The 18,845-nt window shown below is 38.1% G+C and overlaps 1 protein-coding gene across 1 annotated transcript; it reads right to left on the bottom strand.

Annotated features, from left to right (window-relative positions):
- Positions 1 to 17,528: 17,528 nt before the first annotated feature.
- Positions 17,529 to 18,729, bottom strand: LOC107648187 (zinc finger protein ZAT5-like). The gene has a single exon (XM_016352159.3). The coding sequence runs from the start codon at positions 18,605 to 18,607 to the stop codon at positions 17,696 to 17,698; it is 912 nt and encodes a 303-aa protein (XP_016207645.1). The 5' UTR covers positions 18,608 to 18,729; the 3' UTR covers positions 17,529 to 17,695.
- Positions 18,730 to 18,845: the final 116 nt, after the last annotated feature.

The following is an 18,845-nucleotide window of genomic DNA, read 5'->3' as shown; positions in this document are numbered from 1 at the left end:
AAATAAGAACTCAAAGAGTTATTATCCTAGTTAAATGCTTGTGGTAGAATTGTGTCAAAGAGAGAGGCTTGAGCAAGTAAATCCTAAGGGGTGCTTCAACACCTAATACCTTAAAACCAACTGGTTTGGGAGTGTTGATTGAAAGCTTATCTAAAGAGCCGCTTTGAGACATGACACTTAGAATCAAGGCCAAGACACAAAAACTATAAGACTGCTTCAAGGTGATTACCTATAGAGAGATTTCCATGATATCATTTGAATGAAAATCCTAAGATCTAAGACTTCCAAAATGTAGGGACTAATAAGCACTGGAATCCTTGCATGAGCATATAATTCAGAATTCACCCCACTATCACTTAATCACTTCACTCACCAAGGCATTACAAGCTATCCCTCAACTTGTTCCAATTAAAAGAAACCTTTGTCCATAGTTCTTTTCTTGCTTGAGGACAAGCAAGGTTTAAGTTTGGTGTTGTGATGCATTTGCATCTTTGCTATATTAGCTAGTTAGTTTAAGTAGTTTTAGCTTAATTTCATTCATTTTCATCAAAATAAACAAGCAGTTATATGAACTTTCTCTCCATGCATTCATGAACCAAGAATTAGGTGGAACTTGGCCATATTGATGCAAATAATTCAAGAAGTTTACAAATGAATGAGTATGAATGAATCTCTTGAAATTGATTGCATGGAATGGCAATACTTTGAGACAATTTCTTGGGTTAATGATAGGTAATGAAGCAAGAAGACAAGGAAGCAAGAATTGGAGCAAGAAAGATTGGGGGCATAGCAAACAGGGCAAGGAGGAAGGGACTTGGGCGTCGCTAACGCCAGGAACAAGGGCGTGCTCCTAGGCAACGCCAGGGACAAAGGAAGCAACCCTGGGAAGTGATCATGCACGTTGCCAACTCCAGGAAGAGCTGGAGTGTTTGCCAACAGTGCCCAACAATGGAAGACAGCCCTGGCTCTCTCCTAAGCACGTTACCAACGCCACCAACAAGGGCGTGTTTGGTGACAACGCCAGCAACAAGAAGGCTTGGGTAGGAAGGGTGTGAAGCACGTTGCCAACGCCAAATTCTGAAGGTGTGTTCCTTGGCAACGCAGCAAGCAACCTTGGGTAGATAGTCCAAAGCCTCGAGCACGTTGCCAGCCTAGAGATGAGGGTGTGTTTGAGGACAACGCAGGCAAACAACGCTGAATAGAAGACTTGGCCCAGGAAAGGGAGATGCACATTGCCAACGCCAAGTTCTGAAGGCGTGTTCCTTGGCAACGTAGCAAGCAAAGCTTGGTGCCATAGGGAAGGCTCGAGCACGTTGTTGGGTTGGGAGAGCATGGGTGTGTTCCAAGGCAATGCCAAGCAAGGAAGCAGCCCTGGAGAAGCCAGCACATTGACAACTTGGAAGAAAGGGGACGTGTTCAGCAACAACTCCAGCGAACTTGGCAGCCTGACCTTGCCTCTTTCAAGGATGCATAACTTGAGCTACAAAGCTCCAAAGAAGGTGATTCCAGTGGCATTGGAAATTAGACATCAAGAGCTTTCCAACCATATATCATAGTATGGGGTTAGCATTAATTTGAAGCTTCAAAAGCTGGCTTCATTTGAAGCCTCAGAAAGGAGCACGTTGCCAACATGGGTTCCATTGACGTGTTCATTGGCAACGCAGCAAACTTGGAGCTAGGAGGCAGCCACGAGCACGTTGCCAACTCAAGAAAGCATTGGCGTGTTTGGCAACAACGCCAGGAAGCTTTGGATGGTGAAGAATGGAGGTAGCACATTGCTAACTTGGAAATACAAAGGAGTGTTTGCCAAAAACGCTGGTGAGCTGGACAGCCTGACCTTACCTTCTTCAATGGAGTATATCTTGAGCTACAAAGCTCCAAATGAGGTGATTCCAACGGCATTTGAAAGTAGACATCCAGATATTTCCAACCATATATCATAGTATGGGATTGGCATTCATTTGAAGCTTCAAAAGTTAGCTTCATTTAGAGCTTCAGAATCTGAGCACGTTGGCAACGCTGGAAACAAGGGCGTTTTCACCAAAAACGGGTGCGATTTTGGCAGCCTGACCCTGTCTCCTTCAAACGAGCATAACTTGAGTTATAGAGATCCAAATTGAGTGCTTCCAGTTGTGTTGGAAAGCTGACATTCAGAGCTTTCCAACCATATACAATAGCTTATAGTGAAGCATGAAATAGAAGCTCGAATCAGATTCATCTTTAGGCCCCAAAAACAAGAAAATGAGGTTGAAATTCAAGGAAGCATGAATGAGCCTTGGAAGGAAGCAACGAGCACGTTGCCAATGTGCCAACAAGGGGGCGTGTTTGAGGACAACGCCAGCCCATGATTCAGCCTTGGGAGACTTGGCACGTTGCCAACTTGGGAAGAGAGGGGCGTGTTCAGCAACAACTTCAACAAACTTGGCAGCCTAACCTTACCTTCTTTGAGGAAGCATAACTTGAGCTAGAAAAATCCAATTAAGATGATTCCAAGTGCATTAGAAAGAAGATACTCTGAGCTTTCCAATGATGTATGATAGTCCATATTAAAGCAGAGGATTGATACTCAAATTCTGGGCAACATTAAGCATGAAAGTAGGGTCAAGAAGAAGAGAACCAAGTTGTTAGCAACAACTTGGGCTAACAACGCCCAGCACCAAGCCACCATCCCAGCACAATCATAAGCACATTGCCAACGTGCTACAACACTAGCGTGTTTGCCAGTAACGCCCCTCAATGGGCCAGAATTGATGACAACTTGCTCTGCTTCCTCTGTTCCTCACAAAGGCCAGCAACTTCTTCCATTGAGCCAGGAATTCAACAAAGAGAAAGCCCACATTGCTAGCCCAAATTAAAGATCTCTGAAGGAGTTTTAGGAGTAGTATAAATAGAGAAAAGTTTGATACTTAGAGGGACTTTTACTTTTTACTTTTTGCTTTGGAACTTATTTTTAGACTTTTGGACACTTAGACATTTTCTCACCGGTTTTCTATTTTGTTTTTTCTTGCAACTTTGAATTACAGTTTTAAGAACTTCTTATTCTTCATTCTTCTCTACACTTAGTTTAATTTTCATCTTTGAAATTATTGTGGAAATTGGAGCTATGATTCACTAAACCCCATTTTCATTAGGGGGGGGAGCTCTGCTCATTTGAATGAGTTGATAACTTTTCTTTTCTTTCTCAATTCAAGTGGTTCATCTAAAAGGAAACTCTTGTTCCTCACAGATTCAATCACCATCGAGAGAGGGATTAATCTATATGAATTATGTAGTGAATTTGAGAAAGGAGCTACATAATTTAGTTTACAGTTCATCCTTTCATGATTTCCTTGATCAATATACTTTGGTTGGTATGTGAGATGTAACCTCCCTTAGTTGAGATTCTGGAAGTTGTGTGGCTTGGATTAGGAATTGAACTTCATCTCTTCTCATGAATAATTAGATCACGAGAGTGGCAATTGGTTGTGTTGAGAGAAATTGAGTTACCAAGAGATTGGGACTCAATTACCCACAAATTGCCATGGATCTATACCCATGATTGAGAAGAAATTGATCAACATCAATTCATGAGAATTTGCATCTCCGATCCTTAATGATCCTTTCCATCATTAATTCTCATTTCTTTTGTTCTTTAGTTATTTTGAATAACCATTACCCAATCCCCTTTTATCTTCTTGCAATTTATCATTCTTGCCATTTACATTCTGTTTATCCAATTCTTGCAATTTACTATTCTGTTCTTTATAATTCTGCAATCTTTACTTTCTTGCAAGCTATCTTTAATGTCATTTAAGTTTCTTACATTTTAAGTTTCAGTTATTTACTTTCATTGTTCTTCTTTATTCTAGTTCTTTAAATTCTTTGTTATTTAACTTTCCGCAATTACATTCAAAAATCAAATCTCATGAATCCAAAACCATGTTTGCTTGACTAAATCTACCATGTAACTAAAGTTGCTTAATCTACCAATCTTCGTGGGATCGACCTCACTCTTAGTGAGTTATATTACTTGATACGACCCGGTATACTTGCCGGTAATTACGTGAAATCAAATTTTTACGTATCAAAAGGTTAGAAGTAAAAGTAAGTTAATTTTCGAAAATTTAATGATAAAATAATAAAAAACAATAAAATATTAAATAATAATATTTAATTAAAAATAATATTTTAATAAAAATAATAAAATAATGTAGAAAAGGCAGTTTTCTGTAAAAGCTTTAGAAAGACAAATTTAAGCACAGAATCTCATAATTACTTTCATAAAAGACTTAGGGAGTGGTAAAAACATATTAGTGAGGCAAAGATAAATAAAAGATAAAAAGTTGAAGAAAAGATAAAAATCGAAGAAAAAGTCTGTAAAGTTTTAATGACAGAAAAACAGACAGAGACTAGTGAACGAACTATGGCAACATAGTTAGTCTTGGAATTGCGAATAGGGTTAGGTATTATATGAAAAGTTAAACTGTTTCAGTATAGACTTAATGAACCTATACTTGGGACAGACTAACTATTCATACCGAAATTTACATAAGCTTTAAATACATACGTTAAACAGAAAAATCAGAGCATAGTAGAGAAACACAGAGAACAGAGTAACCAGAGCAGAGTAAAGGGATACAGAGAAAAGAGTAATCAGAACAAAGTAAAAAGACAAAGAGAAAAGAATAATGTGATAAAGAGATATGGTTTGAATTAAGATGTTGTAAAAGTGAAAGATGTAAAGTTTCTACAGTATAATTGAACAGAGAAAGAAAGAGGTACTGCATAAGAATGTGAAAATGATGATGAATAATGTGAAATTGATGATGAATGATGATAATGAGAATGATTATGTGATGATTTGTTGCTTGAGGCAACCAAGAGATATTTATTTGTTGCTTGAGGCAACCCAAGAGATGTGTTTATTCATTTGTTGTGTTAAGACAACTCCAAATATACTTGTATGATCATCTGCTGCAGTGAGGTAGTCAGATAGATAACGGTGTGACCACTGAGAACGCTTTCCTACGGTACAGATCCATATTTTATTTCTGTAAGGCAGAGGAGTTATTTCCTGCTACAGAAGTACCGTGACCACCTGTTCCATTTCTGTAGTGGCAGAGGGGTTATTTCCTGTATACAGAAGGTGTGTCGGTGTACATCCCTGCAGTGGCAGATGTGTTATTTCCTGCGTGCAGTAGACCCTGTGGTGGCAGAGGGGTTATTTCCTGTACACAGGGGTATAGCCAATAGGAAAGCTTTATCCAGACAGAGGTTGCTGGATAACGTCGAGAGCGGGTTAGTAACCGACAGATAAGCTCATTACCTGCACTAGGGCTAGACATGCATCATACTTGGTTGCGCATTTCCTTTGTTATGTTTGTGGTATGAATGTATGCTTTCCTTGTTTGTATTCCATTCTCTGCGCTTGTGATATTTTCTTGTATTTTTCTGTTTGTGTTCTGCTATCTGTTTTCTCTATCTTCTCTACTTATCTGTGTTTTCTAATTACTGCTTCCTTGTATTCTGCTAATAGTCTGCTAAACAACATAGAATTAATGAACATAACTAATAACCTCGACCCTACTAAGAACTCCCCAGTTCTTACCCCTTCTCTCTCCCCCTTCCCCCTTCAGATGGAAGTAAGAGTACCTTACCATAGTTCGCTGATGACCGTTCGCAAGAAGAGGATTCTGCTCTAGATAGTCTTCTGAGTCTAGGGTGAATATTATTCTCTGATTATATGTAAATACTGTGAGATCAGCCAACGTCTGCACCCCTTCGTATGCGCACTTTAACCTAAATCCTGTGTACGAGATTCCTATTTTGTGGATACTTCATGAGGTACCAGAGAGACGTCCTGTGGAAAAGTCTGATCGTGCAGAGGAGTAGCAGATAATGTTCTATCTTTTGATAACGTTCCACCTGACTTGAGTTGTGAAGACTTAGAACGTACTTTTCCTCGCTTTAGTAGTTTAGAGGGACTAGGTGAGTATAGAGTCTAGGGTAGCCTAGGTGCCAGCTTAGGGACCTCTTGAACAGGTCAGGACCTGGGATGTTGTATGTATATATATGTATATAGATATTATTTAGCTATATCTAGGAGTATTCTAACTAACAGTCTATATTCTAATAAAGGCTGAATCACCGAATGTTGTCAATTACTTGTGATGCATTTATGTGTGCTTGTTTATAACTATTTTATCTGTTATTATTTGTGAATTGATTATAAATGATTCTGTTTATTAGTCTAAATATTTTCAAAAAAAAAGTACCTCACTAACTAACTACGCTTCTAACAACGAATCAGGCTCATATAATAAATAATAGATAATAATTAGGATGACAAATTGGTAGTACTCAGTTTCTGGTATATCCTAGGCGTACTGAAAATTGGGTCGTTACAATTTGGTATCAGAGCAGTTCGTTCCCAGTAGAGCCTGGGGAGTGGACTGACTATGCTTCATTGCATACTCTGCTTGTGTGTCTCACGCCATTAGGGTATCTTTAAGATACATTTGGCATGAATGTCTATGAGTGCTCATTTTGGGAATGTTCGTGCTTTACATGAAATATTAAGACTGATCACCTTAATGTTGATTGTTTGGTGCAGATAGGACCTTAATGACTGCGAATAGACATAGTTTAATCGAGTTCCGAATGACGAATCGATGCGAGGCACAGCTATCCTCATAGCTGTTATGATCTCCATGGTTATGTTTATGTTATATTTGGATGCTGTAAGGAACGAACACTTATTTTACTTGTGAGGAATCTGGACACACAGCTAGGATGTATCCAATAAAGTTTTTTCGGAATCTAGTGCAAACCCAGCAACAAGGTCGAGTGTTTTCCATGACTGCTGATGATGCTATGCAATCAGACGCCCTGATCCAAGGTCAGTGTATTGTCAAAGATCGATTTCTAACTGTACTGTATGACTCGGGTGCATCGCATTCCTTTGTTTCTTTAACTGTTGCTCGTGAGTTGGGATTAGATTTCTCTGAGTTGAACTTTGATCTGATTGTCCATACACCTGCATCCCAAAATGCTTTGACTAGTTTAGTGTGCCTGCAAGTACCATTCACTATTAGGAACAGAACTTTTATACATGATCTAATCTGTTTGCCTCTATGTGATTTAGAAGTTATTCTAGGGTTAGATTGGTTATCTAAGTATCATGTTTTCCTTGATTGCTATGAAAGAACTGCTGTTATTCCGTCTGATAGTTTAGATATTAAACCATTTCTGTCTCATACTTTATATCGGAATTTTGTAAGAGTTGCATTAGATGGGAGTGATTGTGAGGGGTACGTTCTGTTAGCGGCTAGCTCGAATGATAGTGAACTAAGCTTAGAACGAATCCAAGTGGTGAAGGAATTTCCTGATATTTTCCCAGACGACATACCTGAGTTTCCTCCTCAGCGAGAGATAGAATTCAGCATTGAACTTGTACCTGGAACCGGACCGATTTTCATAGCACGGTACCGGATGTCACCACTGGAACTTGCAGAGTTGAAGAAGCAGTTGGATGAGCTACTTGGAAAAAAATTTATTCGTCCCAGCGCATTACCTCGGGGAGCTCCGGTGTTGCTAGTAAAGAAGAAGGATGGTGGAATGTGACTTTGTGTAGATTACTGACAGTTAAATAAAGTCACTATCAAGAACAAGTACCCACTTCCACGAATAGATGATTTGATGGATCAGTTAAAAGGTGCAACTGTGTTTTCGAAGATTTATTTGCGATCGGGCTATCACTAGATTCGAGTGAAAGAGTCAGATATACCGAAGATTGCATTTAAAACTCGATATGGTCACTATGAGTATACGGTTATGTCGTTTGGACTAACTAATGCTCCTGCGATTTTCATGGATTACATGAATTGTATTTTCCATCCGTACCTTGATCAGTTCATAGTAGTCTTCATAGACGATATTCTCATCTATTCGAAGACAGAAAGAGAGCATGAAGGGCATCTAAGGACTGTATTGCAGATACTAAGGACTCAGAAGTTATATGCTAAACTATCAAAGTGCGAGTTCTGGACAGAGAAGGTGGCATTTTTGGGACATGTTATATCACAGGGAGGAATTGCAGTGGATCCTTCAAAAATTGAAGCAGTAGTGCAATGAGAACCACCTACGACCGTTACAGAAGTTCGGAGTTTTCTCAGACTTGCTGGATATTACGGGAGGTTTATTAAAGGGTTTTCACAGATAACCTTACCTCTGACTTACCTTACACGAAAGGAAGTTCCGTTCGTTTGGACGGCTGAGTGTGATAGAAGTTTCAAGATGCTTAAGGAGAAGTTAACAACTACACCTGTATTAGTACTACCCGATCCGTAGAAACCTTTTGAAGTATACTGTGACGCCTCTCATAAAGGACTTGGATATGTGCTGATCCAAGACAAAAATGTGGTGGCTTATGCTTCCCAGCAGCTGAGACCTCATGAACGAAATTATCCGACGCATGACTTGGAGTTGGCTGCAGTAGTGTTTGCTCTGAAGATCTGGAGACACTATTTGTATGGCGCTCAACTAGAAGTTTTCTCTGACCACAAAAGTTTAAAGTATATCTTTGACCAGAAGGATCTTAATATGCGACAGCGAAGGTGGATGGAGCTCCTGAAGGACTATGATTTTAAGTTAAGTTATCACCCAGGAAAAGCGAACGTGGTGGCAGACGCTTTGAGCAGGAAGAATTTGAATATCTCTTGGATGATGATAAAGGAAGAAAAGTTACTCACGGAATTTGAGGACCTTAAGTTGGCTATGACTGAGACGTCAAGTGGAGTCCGTTTGGCCCAATTACATATAACACCAAATTTTAAGATTAGGATTCAGCAAGCACAAGTACAGGATTTAGAAATGATGACGATGCTGAGACGGATGAAAGTAGAAGAACCAGAAGCTGTAAGACTAGATCGTAGCAGCCTCTGGAGATATAAGAACAGAATTTGTATGCCTAGCTCTGGAGATTTGTGGCAAAGGATTTTTGCAGAAGCTCATCAAAGTATATTTTCTATGCATCCTGGAGTAACAAAGATGTATCAAGGATTTAAAACAAAAGTTCTGGTAGCCGGGTTTGAAGAAAGAGGTAGCTGATTATGTCTCAAAATGTTTAACCTGCTAGAAGGTGAAGGTGGAACACCAGAAACCGTCAGGAACCCTGCACCCCTTAGAAATACCACAATGGAAATAGGAGCAGATCACTATGGATTTTGTCACGGGATTGCCAAGGACTTCAACAGGATACGATGCCATTTGGGTAATTGTGGACAGGTTGACAAAATCAGCGCACTTCCTTCCGATTCAAGTTGACTATACATTAGAAAGGCTAGCACGGCTATATATTCAAAAAATCGTACAATTGCATGGGATACCTTCCTCAATTGTTTCAGATCGAGATCCGAGGTTTACTTCCAGATTCTGGGGAGCTTTCCAGAAAGCTTTAGGAACAGAATTGCATATGAGTACAGCATACCATCCTCAGATAGACGGACAATCAGAGCGAACAATCCAGACATTGGAAGACATGTTAAGATCTTGTGTGATGGATAACCAGGGCAGTTGGGATAGGTATTTGCCATTGGTCGAGTTCGTCTACAACAACAGTTACCAACAAAGTATCGGGATGGCACCATATGAAGCTCTCTACGGAAGGAGATGTCAGACACCATTGTGTTGGAATGATGATGGAGAAGCTAGTGTCTTAGGTCCAGACTTAGTGCAAGAAACTACTGAGAAGATAAAGGGGATTCGCCAGAAGATCCAGACCGCATAGAGCCGTCAAAAGAGCTATGCCGATAATAGACGTAGACCCTTAGAGTTTAGTGAGGGAGATCATGTCTTTTTAGAAGTAACTTCGATTACTGGAATAGGTAGAGCCCTTAAGACTAAGAAGCTTAACCCACGATACATAGAACCTTTCCAAATACTTAAAAGAGTCGGTCTAGTAGCTTATCAAATAGCCCTTCCTCCTTATTTATCAAACCTTCATGATGTTTTTTCTATGTCTCGCAACTTAAGAAATATATTCCCGACGAGAGTCACATTTTACAACCAGAGACAGTACAGTTATGAAACGATTTGACATATCAAGCATCACTAGTTCGGATTGTAGAAAGAAGTGATAAGCAGCTAAGAGGCAAAATCGTTCGCTTGGTCAAAGTAGCTTGGGGACAAAGAGGAGAAGAAGAACACACTTGGGAACTGGAAGATAAGATGAAAGTTGATTACCCGCATCTATTCTCAGGTAACTGAAATTTTGAGGGCAAAATTTTCTTTTAGGAGGGTAGAATGTAACAACCCCGGTTTTCGAGAACGCGAAATCTTTTCTGAAAGTACGGATTTCTCTGGAAGATCAGTAAGGGGAAAAACTTTGATATATCATCAAGTATCTCAATCCTCATTGTCATTATGTCATCTTTAAGTTAGAACCTTTTCCGATACAAGCTCGATAACGCGGTCACGAAGAACCTGATTTTTGAACCGTATCGGTTAGAAGTTTTGATTTGGTTTTTTGTAAATAGGATGACATTATCATTATATTAGTGTTAGAAGCTTCTTGAATAATATTATAAGGTTACCTGGTCAGTTTTATTTAAAAATAGAAAATCGGTTTAACCGGGTTTACGGTTTACTGGTGCAGCTTAGCACCAACACTCTCTGATGAATTTAGCAATGCTAAGGCCTCATTATACATGTACTATTCTCATAATAAATATGTTACTAGTGTCATTTATGCTAGTATCTTAGAAAATAATTTTTAGAGATGTTTTTACGAGTGTTCCGATACACCTAGTTTTAGTAGTTGTACACCAGAGATATTTTAATATTATTTTAATCCACCTCCAAGCCAACCAATCACAACTCACCTTACACCCCCAAGAACTCCAAGGCTATCTCATTTCCTCATTTTGGCCGAAAATAACAAGAGAGAAAAGAGAGAAACTTTCATGAACACTTAATCTTTAAATCTTGATTTCTTCTGAACCAAAACTCAAATCAAAACTCCGATTTCACCAAAATGATCCTCTCTTCTTCCTCTACATAACCATGTAATTTATCAAGGCTGGAAATAAGGTGAGATGGCTGTCTCCCTCCCATTTCAATTCGGTTTTCAAGGAAAACCATGCAAAACATGTGTTTTCTTGATGTTCTTCCTTAGGAATCATGCTTAACTTGACTTGAGGGCCAAGAAACATGAATTTCCAGTAAGTCTAAGGTGAGATATCTCTTCCTAACATACTGAGTGAGATTTGGTCAGTTGAGAGTTTTTGGATTTAAAGTTGTTCTTGATGTGATTTTGGAGGAAAAAGTGCTTAAGGACCACCTGAAAGTTTAACCGAATTAGGAGCAGCAAAAGCAGGTAGGGATTGAAGAATTTAATCTTGATTGATTGTATTTGAGTTGTGTGATTATGATATGGTTTGGCTGTGCTTGAAATTGATGATTTATATGAGTGATTCTTGTTGAAATTTTGGTGAAATTTTGATGAAATTTGATGAAATTCAAGCTTTAAAGTTCATGTTCTTGGGAAGCTGGAAAAATGAAACCCTAAGCTAAATTGAGGTTCAATTTGTGTTGAAATCATGTAGAAAAGATGGGGTTTTAGTGGCTGCTAATTTATTATGAATTATGGTAATAACCGGTTGCTGAAAAGACTAATAAACGGGTAAAAACAGAGAAAGAATCTGAAGAATTTATGAAGAACACGAAGAACACTTTGAGTGTGATGAAGAACATTGAAGAACACCTTTTAGATCTTAAAAAGGGCAAGGTTGTAATTATTTTGGTGTTTGAGGGGTTATTCGGTAATTTCTGAAAGTTAGGGTGGTAAAAGTAGAAATATTAAAAGTTACGGGTGGTAAAAAGTGAATTTTAAAAGTTAAAAGTAAAAGAAAGTTAATTTTCGAAAATTTAATGATAAAATAATAAAAAAACAATAAAATATTAAATAATAATATTTAATTAAAAATATTATTTTAATAAAAATAATAAAATAATACAGAAAAGGCAGTTTTCTGTAAAAGCTTTAGAAAGACAACTTTAAGCACAGAATCTCATAATTACTTTCATAAAACACTTAGAGAGTGGTAAAAACATATTAGTGAGGCAAAGATAAATAAAAGATAAAAATTTGAAGAAAAGATAAAAATCGAAGAAAAAGTCTGTAAAGTTTTAATGACAGAAAATGAGGGTTAGGTATTATATGAAAAGTTAAACTGTTTCAGTATATACTTAATGAACCTATACTTGGGACAGACTAACTATTCATACCGAAATTTACATAAGCTTTAAATACATACGTTAAACAGAAAAATCAGAGCAGAGTAGAAAAACACAGAGAACAGAGTAATCAGAGCAGAGTAAAGGGATACAGAGAAAAGAGTAATCAGAACAAAGTTAAAAGACAAAGAGAAAAGAATAATGTGATAAAGAGATATGGTTTGAATTAAGATGTTGTAAAAGTGAAAGATGTAAAGTTTGTACAGTATGATTGAACAGAGAAAGAAAGAGGTACTGCATAAGAATGTGAAAATGATGATGAATAATGTGAAATTGATGATGAATGATGATAATGAGAATGATTATGTGATGATTTGTTGCTTGAGGCAACCCAAGAGATATTTATTTGTTGCTTGAGGCAACCCAAGAGATGTGTTTATTCATTTGTTGCGTTAAGGCAACTCCAGATATACTTGTATGATCATCTGCTGCTGTGAGGCAGTCAAATAGATAATGGTGTGACCACTGAGAACGCTTTCCTACGGTACAGATCCATATTTTATTTCTGTAAGGCAGAGGGGTTATTTCCTGCTACAGAAGTACCGTGACCACCTGTTCCATTTCTGTAGTGGCAGAGGGGTTATTTCCTGTATACAGAAGGTGTGTCGGCGTACATTCCTGCAGTGGCAGATGTGTTATTTCCTGCGTGCAGTAGACCCTGTGGTGGCAGAGGGGTTATTTCCTGTACACAGGGGTATAGCCAATAGGAAAGCCTTATCCAGACAGAGGTTGCTGGATAACGTCGGGAGCGGGTTAGTAACCGACAGATGAGCTCATTACCTGCACTAGGGCTAGACATGCATCATACTTGGTTGCGCATTTCCTTTGTTATGTTCGTGGTATGAATGTATGCTTTCCTTGTTTGAATTCCATTCTCTGCGCTTGTGATATTTTCTTGTATTCTTCTGTTTGTGTTCTGCTATCTGTTTTCTCTATCTTCTCTACTTATCTGTGTTTTCTAATTACTGCTTCCTTGTATTCTGCTAATAGTCTGCTAAACAACATAGAATTAATAAACGTAACTAATAACCCCGACCCTACTAAGAACTCCCCAGTTCTTACCACTTCTCTTTCCCTTCCCCCTTTAGATGGAAGTAAGAGTACCTTACCATAGTTTGCTGATGACCGTTCTCAAGAAGAGGATTCTGCTCTAGATAGTCTTCTGAGTCTCGGGTGAATATCGTTCTCTGATTATATGTAAATACTGTGAGACCAGCCAACGTCTGCACCCCTTCGTATGCGCACTTTAACCTAAATCCTGTGTACGAGATTCCTATTTTGTGGATACTTCATGAGGTACCAGAGAGACGTCCTGTGGAAAAGTCTGATCGTGCAGAGGAGCAGCAGATGATGTTCTATCTTTTGATGACGTTCCACCTGACTTGAGTTGTGAAGACTTAGAACGTACTTTTCCTCGCTTTAGTAGTTTAGAGGGACTAGGTGAGTATAGAGTCTAGGCTAGCCTAGGTGCCAGCTTAGGGACCTCTTGAACAGGTCAGGACCTGGGATGTTGTATGTATATATATGTATATAGATATTATTTAGCAATATCTAGGAGTGTTCTAACTAATAGTCTATATTCTAATAAAGGCTGAATCACCGAATGTTGTCAATTACTTGTGATGCATTTATGTGTGGTTGTTTGTAACTGTTTTATCTGTTATTATTTGTGAATTGATTATAAATGATTCTGTTTATTAGTCTAAATATTTTTAAAAAAAAAAGTACCTCGCTAACTAACTATGCTTCTAACAACGAATCAGGCTCATATAATAAATAATAGATAATAATTAGGATGACAAATTGGTAGCACTCAGTTTCTGGTATATCCTAGGCGTACTGAAAATTGGGTTGTTACAACATCATTGGTTCCTCAAGAAGGAAATGCCACCATCACTAAGGTGGACTCATTCCTTGTTCTTAAATTTTATGTTTTTCGTTTTCTTATGTTAAATGTTTATCTATGTTTGTGTCTAATTATATGATTATTAGTATCTAAGTGTCTATGCCTTAAAGTAGTGAATATGAATCCATCACCTCTCTTAAATGAAAAATGTTTTTAATTCAAAAGAACAAGAAGTACATGAGTTTCGAATTTATCCTTGAACTTAGTTTAATTATATTGATGTGGTGACAATACTTTTTGTTTTCTGAATGAATGCTTGAATAGTGCATATGTCTTTTGAATTTGATGTTTAAGAATGTTAAATATGTTGGCTCTTGAAAGAATGATGACAAGGAGACATGTTATTTGATAATCTGAAAAATCATAAAAATGATTCTTGAAGCAAGAAAAAGCAGTGAATACAAAAGCTTGCAGAAAAAAAATGGCAAAAAAAAAAATAGAAAGAAAAAGAAAAAGCAAGCAGAAAAAGCCAAAAGCTCTTAAAACCAAAAGGCAAGAGCAAAAAGCCAATAACCCTTAAAACCAAAAGGCAAGGGTAAATAAAAAGGATCCCAAGGCTTTGAGCATCAGTGGATAGGAGGGCCTAAAGGAATAAAATCCTGGCCTAAGCGGCTAAACCAAGCTGTCCCTAACCATGTGCTTGTGGCGTGAAGGTGTCAAGTGAAAACTTGAGACTGAGCTGTTAAAGTCAAGGTCCAAAGCAAAAAAAAAGAGTGTGCTTAAGAACCCTGGACACGTCTAATTGGGGACTTTAGCAAAGCTGAGTCACAATCTGAAAAGGTTCACCCAGTTATGTGTCTGTGGCATTTATGTATCCGGTGGTAATACTGGAAAACAAAGTGCTTAGGGCCACGGCCAAGACTCATAAAGTAGCTGTGTTCAAGAATCAACACATTGAACTAGGAGAATCAATAACACTATCTGAACTCTGAGTTCTTATAGATGCCAATTATTCTGAACTTCAATGGATAAAGTGAGATGCCAAAACTATTCAAGAGGCAAAAAGCTACAAGTCCCGCTCATCTGATTGGAGCTATGTTTCATTGATATTTTTGAATTTATAGTATATTCTCTTCTTTTTATCCTATTTGATTTTCAGTTGCTTGGGGACAAGCAACAATTTAAGTTTGGTGTTGTGTTGAGCGGATAATTTATACGCTTTTTGGCATTATTTTTAGTATGTTTTTAGTAGGATCTAGTTACTTTTAGGGATGTTTTTATTAGTTTTTATGTTAAATTCACATTTCTGGACTTTACTATGAGTTTGTGTGTTTTTCTGTGATTTCAGGTATTTTCTGGCTGAAATTGAGGGACTTGAGCAAAAATCAGATTCAGAGGTTGAAGAAGGACTGATGATGCTGTTGGATTCTGACCTCCCTGCACTCAAAGTGGATTTTCTGGAGCTATAGAACTTAAAATGGTACGCTTCTAATTCCGTTCGAAAGTAGACATCCAAGGCTTTCCAGAAATATATAATAGTCCATACTTTGGCCGAGTTTAGACGATGCAAAAGGGCGTTGAACGCCAGTTCTGCGCTGTAGTCTGGAGTTAAACGCCAGAAACACGTCACGAACCAGAGTTGAACGCCAAAAACACGTTACAACTTGGCGTTCAACTCCAAAAGAAGCCTCTGCACGTGTAAACTTCAAGCTCAGCCCAAGCACACACCAAGTGGGTCCCGAAAGTGGATTTATGCATCAATTACTTACTTCTGTAAACCCTAGTAACTAGTTTAGTATAAATAGGACTTCTTACTATTATATTTTCATCTTTGGATTATCTTTTGATCTACTGATCACGTTTGGGGGCTGGCCATTCGGCCATGCCTGAACCTTATCACTTATCTATTTTCAAGGGTAGAGTTTCTACACTCCATAGATTAAGGTGTGGAGCTCTACTGTTCCTCATGAATTAATGCAATTACTACTATTTTCTATTCAATTCAACTTATTCCGCTTCTAAGATATTCATTCGCACTTCAACATGAATATGATGAATGTGACAATCATCATCATTCCCTACGAACGCGTGCCTGACAACCACTTCCGTTCTACCTTAGATTGAATGGATATCTCTTGGATATCTAATACAGGGGACCGAGTCCGAGCTATTAGTGTCTTCGTGGTATAAGTTAGAACCCATGGATAGCCATTCCTGAGATCTGGAAGGTCTAAACCTTGTCTGTGGTATTTCGAGTAGGATCGGATCTGGGAAGGGATGGCTGTGACGAGCTTCAAACTCGCGAGTGCTGGGCGTAGTGACAGACGCAAAAGGATCAATGGATCCTATTCCAGTATGATCGAGAACCGACAGATGATTAGCCATGCAGTGACAGCGCATTGGACCATTTTCATTGAGAGGACAAGATGTAGCCATTGACAACGGTGATGCCTAACATACAACTTGCCATGGAAAGGAGTAGGATTGGTTGGATGAAGACAGCAGGAAAGCAGAGGTTCAGAGGAACGAAAGCATCTCTATACGCTTATCTGAAATTCTCACCAATAATTTACATAAGTATTTCTATCTTTATTTTCTGTTTATTTATTATTATTATTCGAAAACTCCATAACCATTTGATATCCGTCTGACTGAGATTTACAAGGTGACCATAGCTTGCTTCAAGCCGACAATCTCCGTGGGATCGACCCTTACTCACGTAAGGTTTTATTACTTGGACGACCCAGTGCACTTACTGGTTAGTTGTATCAAAGTTGTGACAAATTATGAATTAAGATTAGAGCACCAAGTTTTTGGAGCCATTACCAGAGATCACAATTTCGTGTACCAATATGTATAAAATTTTAAATATCATGTTACATAAAATAATCTTAAATATTATCTCGTTAACATCGTCCATATCTCATATGTGCATTAATCCTTCACTCACCGATACCTGATTTACAACCTTTATTCTAATATCTTAGCGGAAGGTTATTTTAATAATGAAAAATGATGTTTGTATGCTTTTTATTATATATACTAAAAACAAAATTTTTTATCTTTGATTAATAATTTTTAATATGAAAAGTAGAAGATATAAAAAATATATAAAAAATCGTTATATATATATGACATTTCACTCGTTGACCAATTTAATAAAATTCATAATAATAAAGTTTAAATATGGATGACATGATTTTATTGAGACTAAAAACAAAGAGAAATTCATATGAAGTATCTATCTTGTATCTCCGTTGCTCTCCCTATACTTAGATTCCTTCTAATTGTCGAACCAAAAACATGGTACTAAAGAATTTCTCAAACCAATATATACAATGAATATAAGAGGAATAAATTGTGCACGTAAGTATATATTTCAAAACCAGAGTCTGAATAAAAGTTCAAATTAATTTTGAATATTAACTGAAAGAATCATTGAATGTATACAAGGGTTAATGGAGTGAAAATAACGACAAATGGACAATATGAAAGAGTTAAGAAATGTCAATATAACTGAACACTTAATCAATGATAGAGAGGATCGGAGTGAGGCTATATATTATTATGAACAATCTAATAATGGCAATCTACGAGAGAAGCTGCAGAAGAGAACACAATAACTTTCTCTTTGGACTGGAAAGAGAACTTTGGTACCCTGTTGTGATGATCATCTTCCGGTGCCGGAAGATTGAGATCCAGCTTCAAAATATTCTTGTTGACATTATTATTATTGTTCTTGGTCTCTTGATGATCAGCATTTGCACCACTAATAGATGATGATGTAGTTGTAGTGGTGGTGGTTGTGGTTGCCGCTGTGGCGGAAGAAACGGTCAACAAACCCCTGTGCCTCCTCATATGACCACCCAAGGCTTGGCCAGAGGTGAATTCGGCACCGCAAATGGAACATTCGTGAACCTTACTTGCTTTGGAAATAGGAGCAGTGGTTTCCATGACGGTCGTTGTTTTGGTGGTGGTGATGCTGCGGCAGTACAAGGAGCTGTTTGATATTTGCAAGGTAAGGGCGGTGCTTGTAGGGTCATTATTGTAATTCTCTTGTGTGGTAATAACACTACTACTGTTTGTTAAGATCTTGGGCTTCTTGTGGCTGGCTCTGTGTCCTCCCAAAGCTTGGAAGGAAGGGAAGCTTCGGTTACAAGTCTTGCAATCGTAAAGGTTGAATATGCTTTCTTTCTTGTTATTATGGCGGGTTCCCCGGCCTCCGCCGCCTTGAGCCAAGAGGATCAAGCAATTCGCCATGTCTTCGTCGTTATTATCCTCATCTTCTGTTCTTGCGGTTGTTGTTGGGGTATCCAAACCGAAAGAGGAGGTTGAAGAGGTTGAAGAAGGCATGGCCATAGCTAACCTAAGTGGGGAAGGTAGCCTCTGACGCTTGGTGCGCTTGCCCTTCATCATAATTTGCATGTGATCATTATTGTTATTTTTGTTGCTGCGCACCACATGTTCCTCTTCCACCTGCTGCTCCATATTGTTGTTAATTAGAGAGAATGAATAATGAATTGAAAAGAGTGGGATGGGATGATGGAGTTAATATAATTGGTTGGTGTGAGAAAAGGGGCTTTCTTTAACAGTAACTCAGTGTCTGCCAGAGTTGCGTTTCCAACCTTGGAAGTTAGTTAGTTATATATATGTGTGTGATTACAGGTGGTGGTGTCAAGTGTTGAATTGAATGAGAGAGAAAGATGCATTGTTAAGTATGAGGAGG

This window comes from Arachis ipaensis, chromosome B6 (assembly GCF_059453495.1).
Source record: "Arachis ipaensis isolate K30076 ecotype BB chromosome B6, ASM5945349v1, whole genome shotgun sequence".
NCBI classification, from domain to species: Eukaryota; Viridiplantae; Streptophyta; class Magnoliopsida; order Fabales; family Fabaceae; genus Arachis; species Arachis ipaensis.
The sequence above is the reverse complement of the archived record's forward strand: the minus strand, read 5'-3'. Positions and strand labels throughout refer to the sequence as shown.

Coding starts and splice junctions, on each gene's coding strand:
- LOC107648187 (XM_016352159.3), bottom strand. CDS start 18,607: ATGGAGCAGCAGGTGGAAGAGGAACATGTGGTGCGCAGCAACAAAAAT.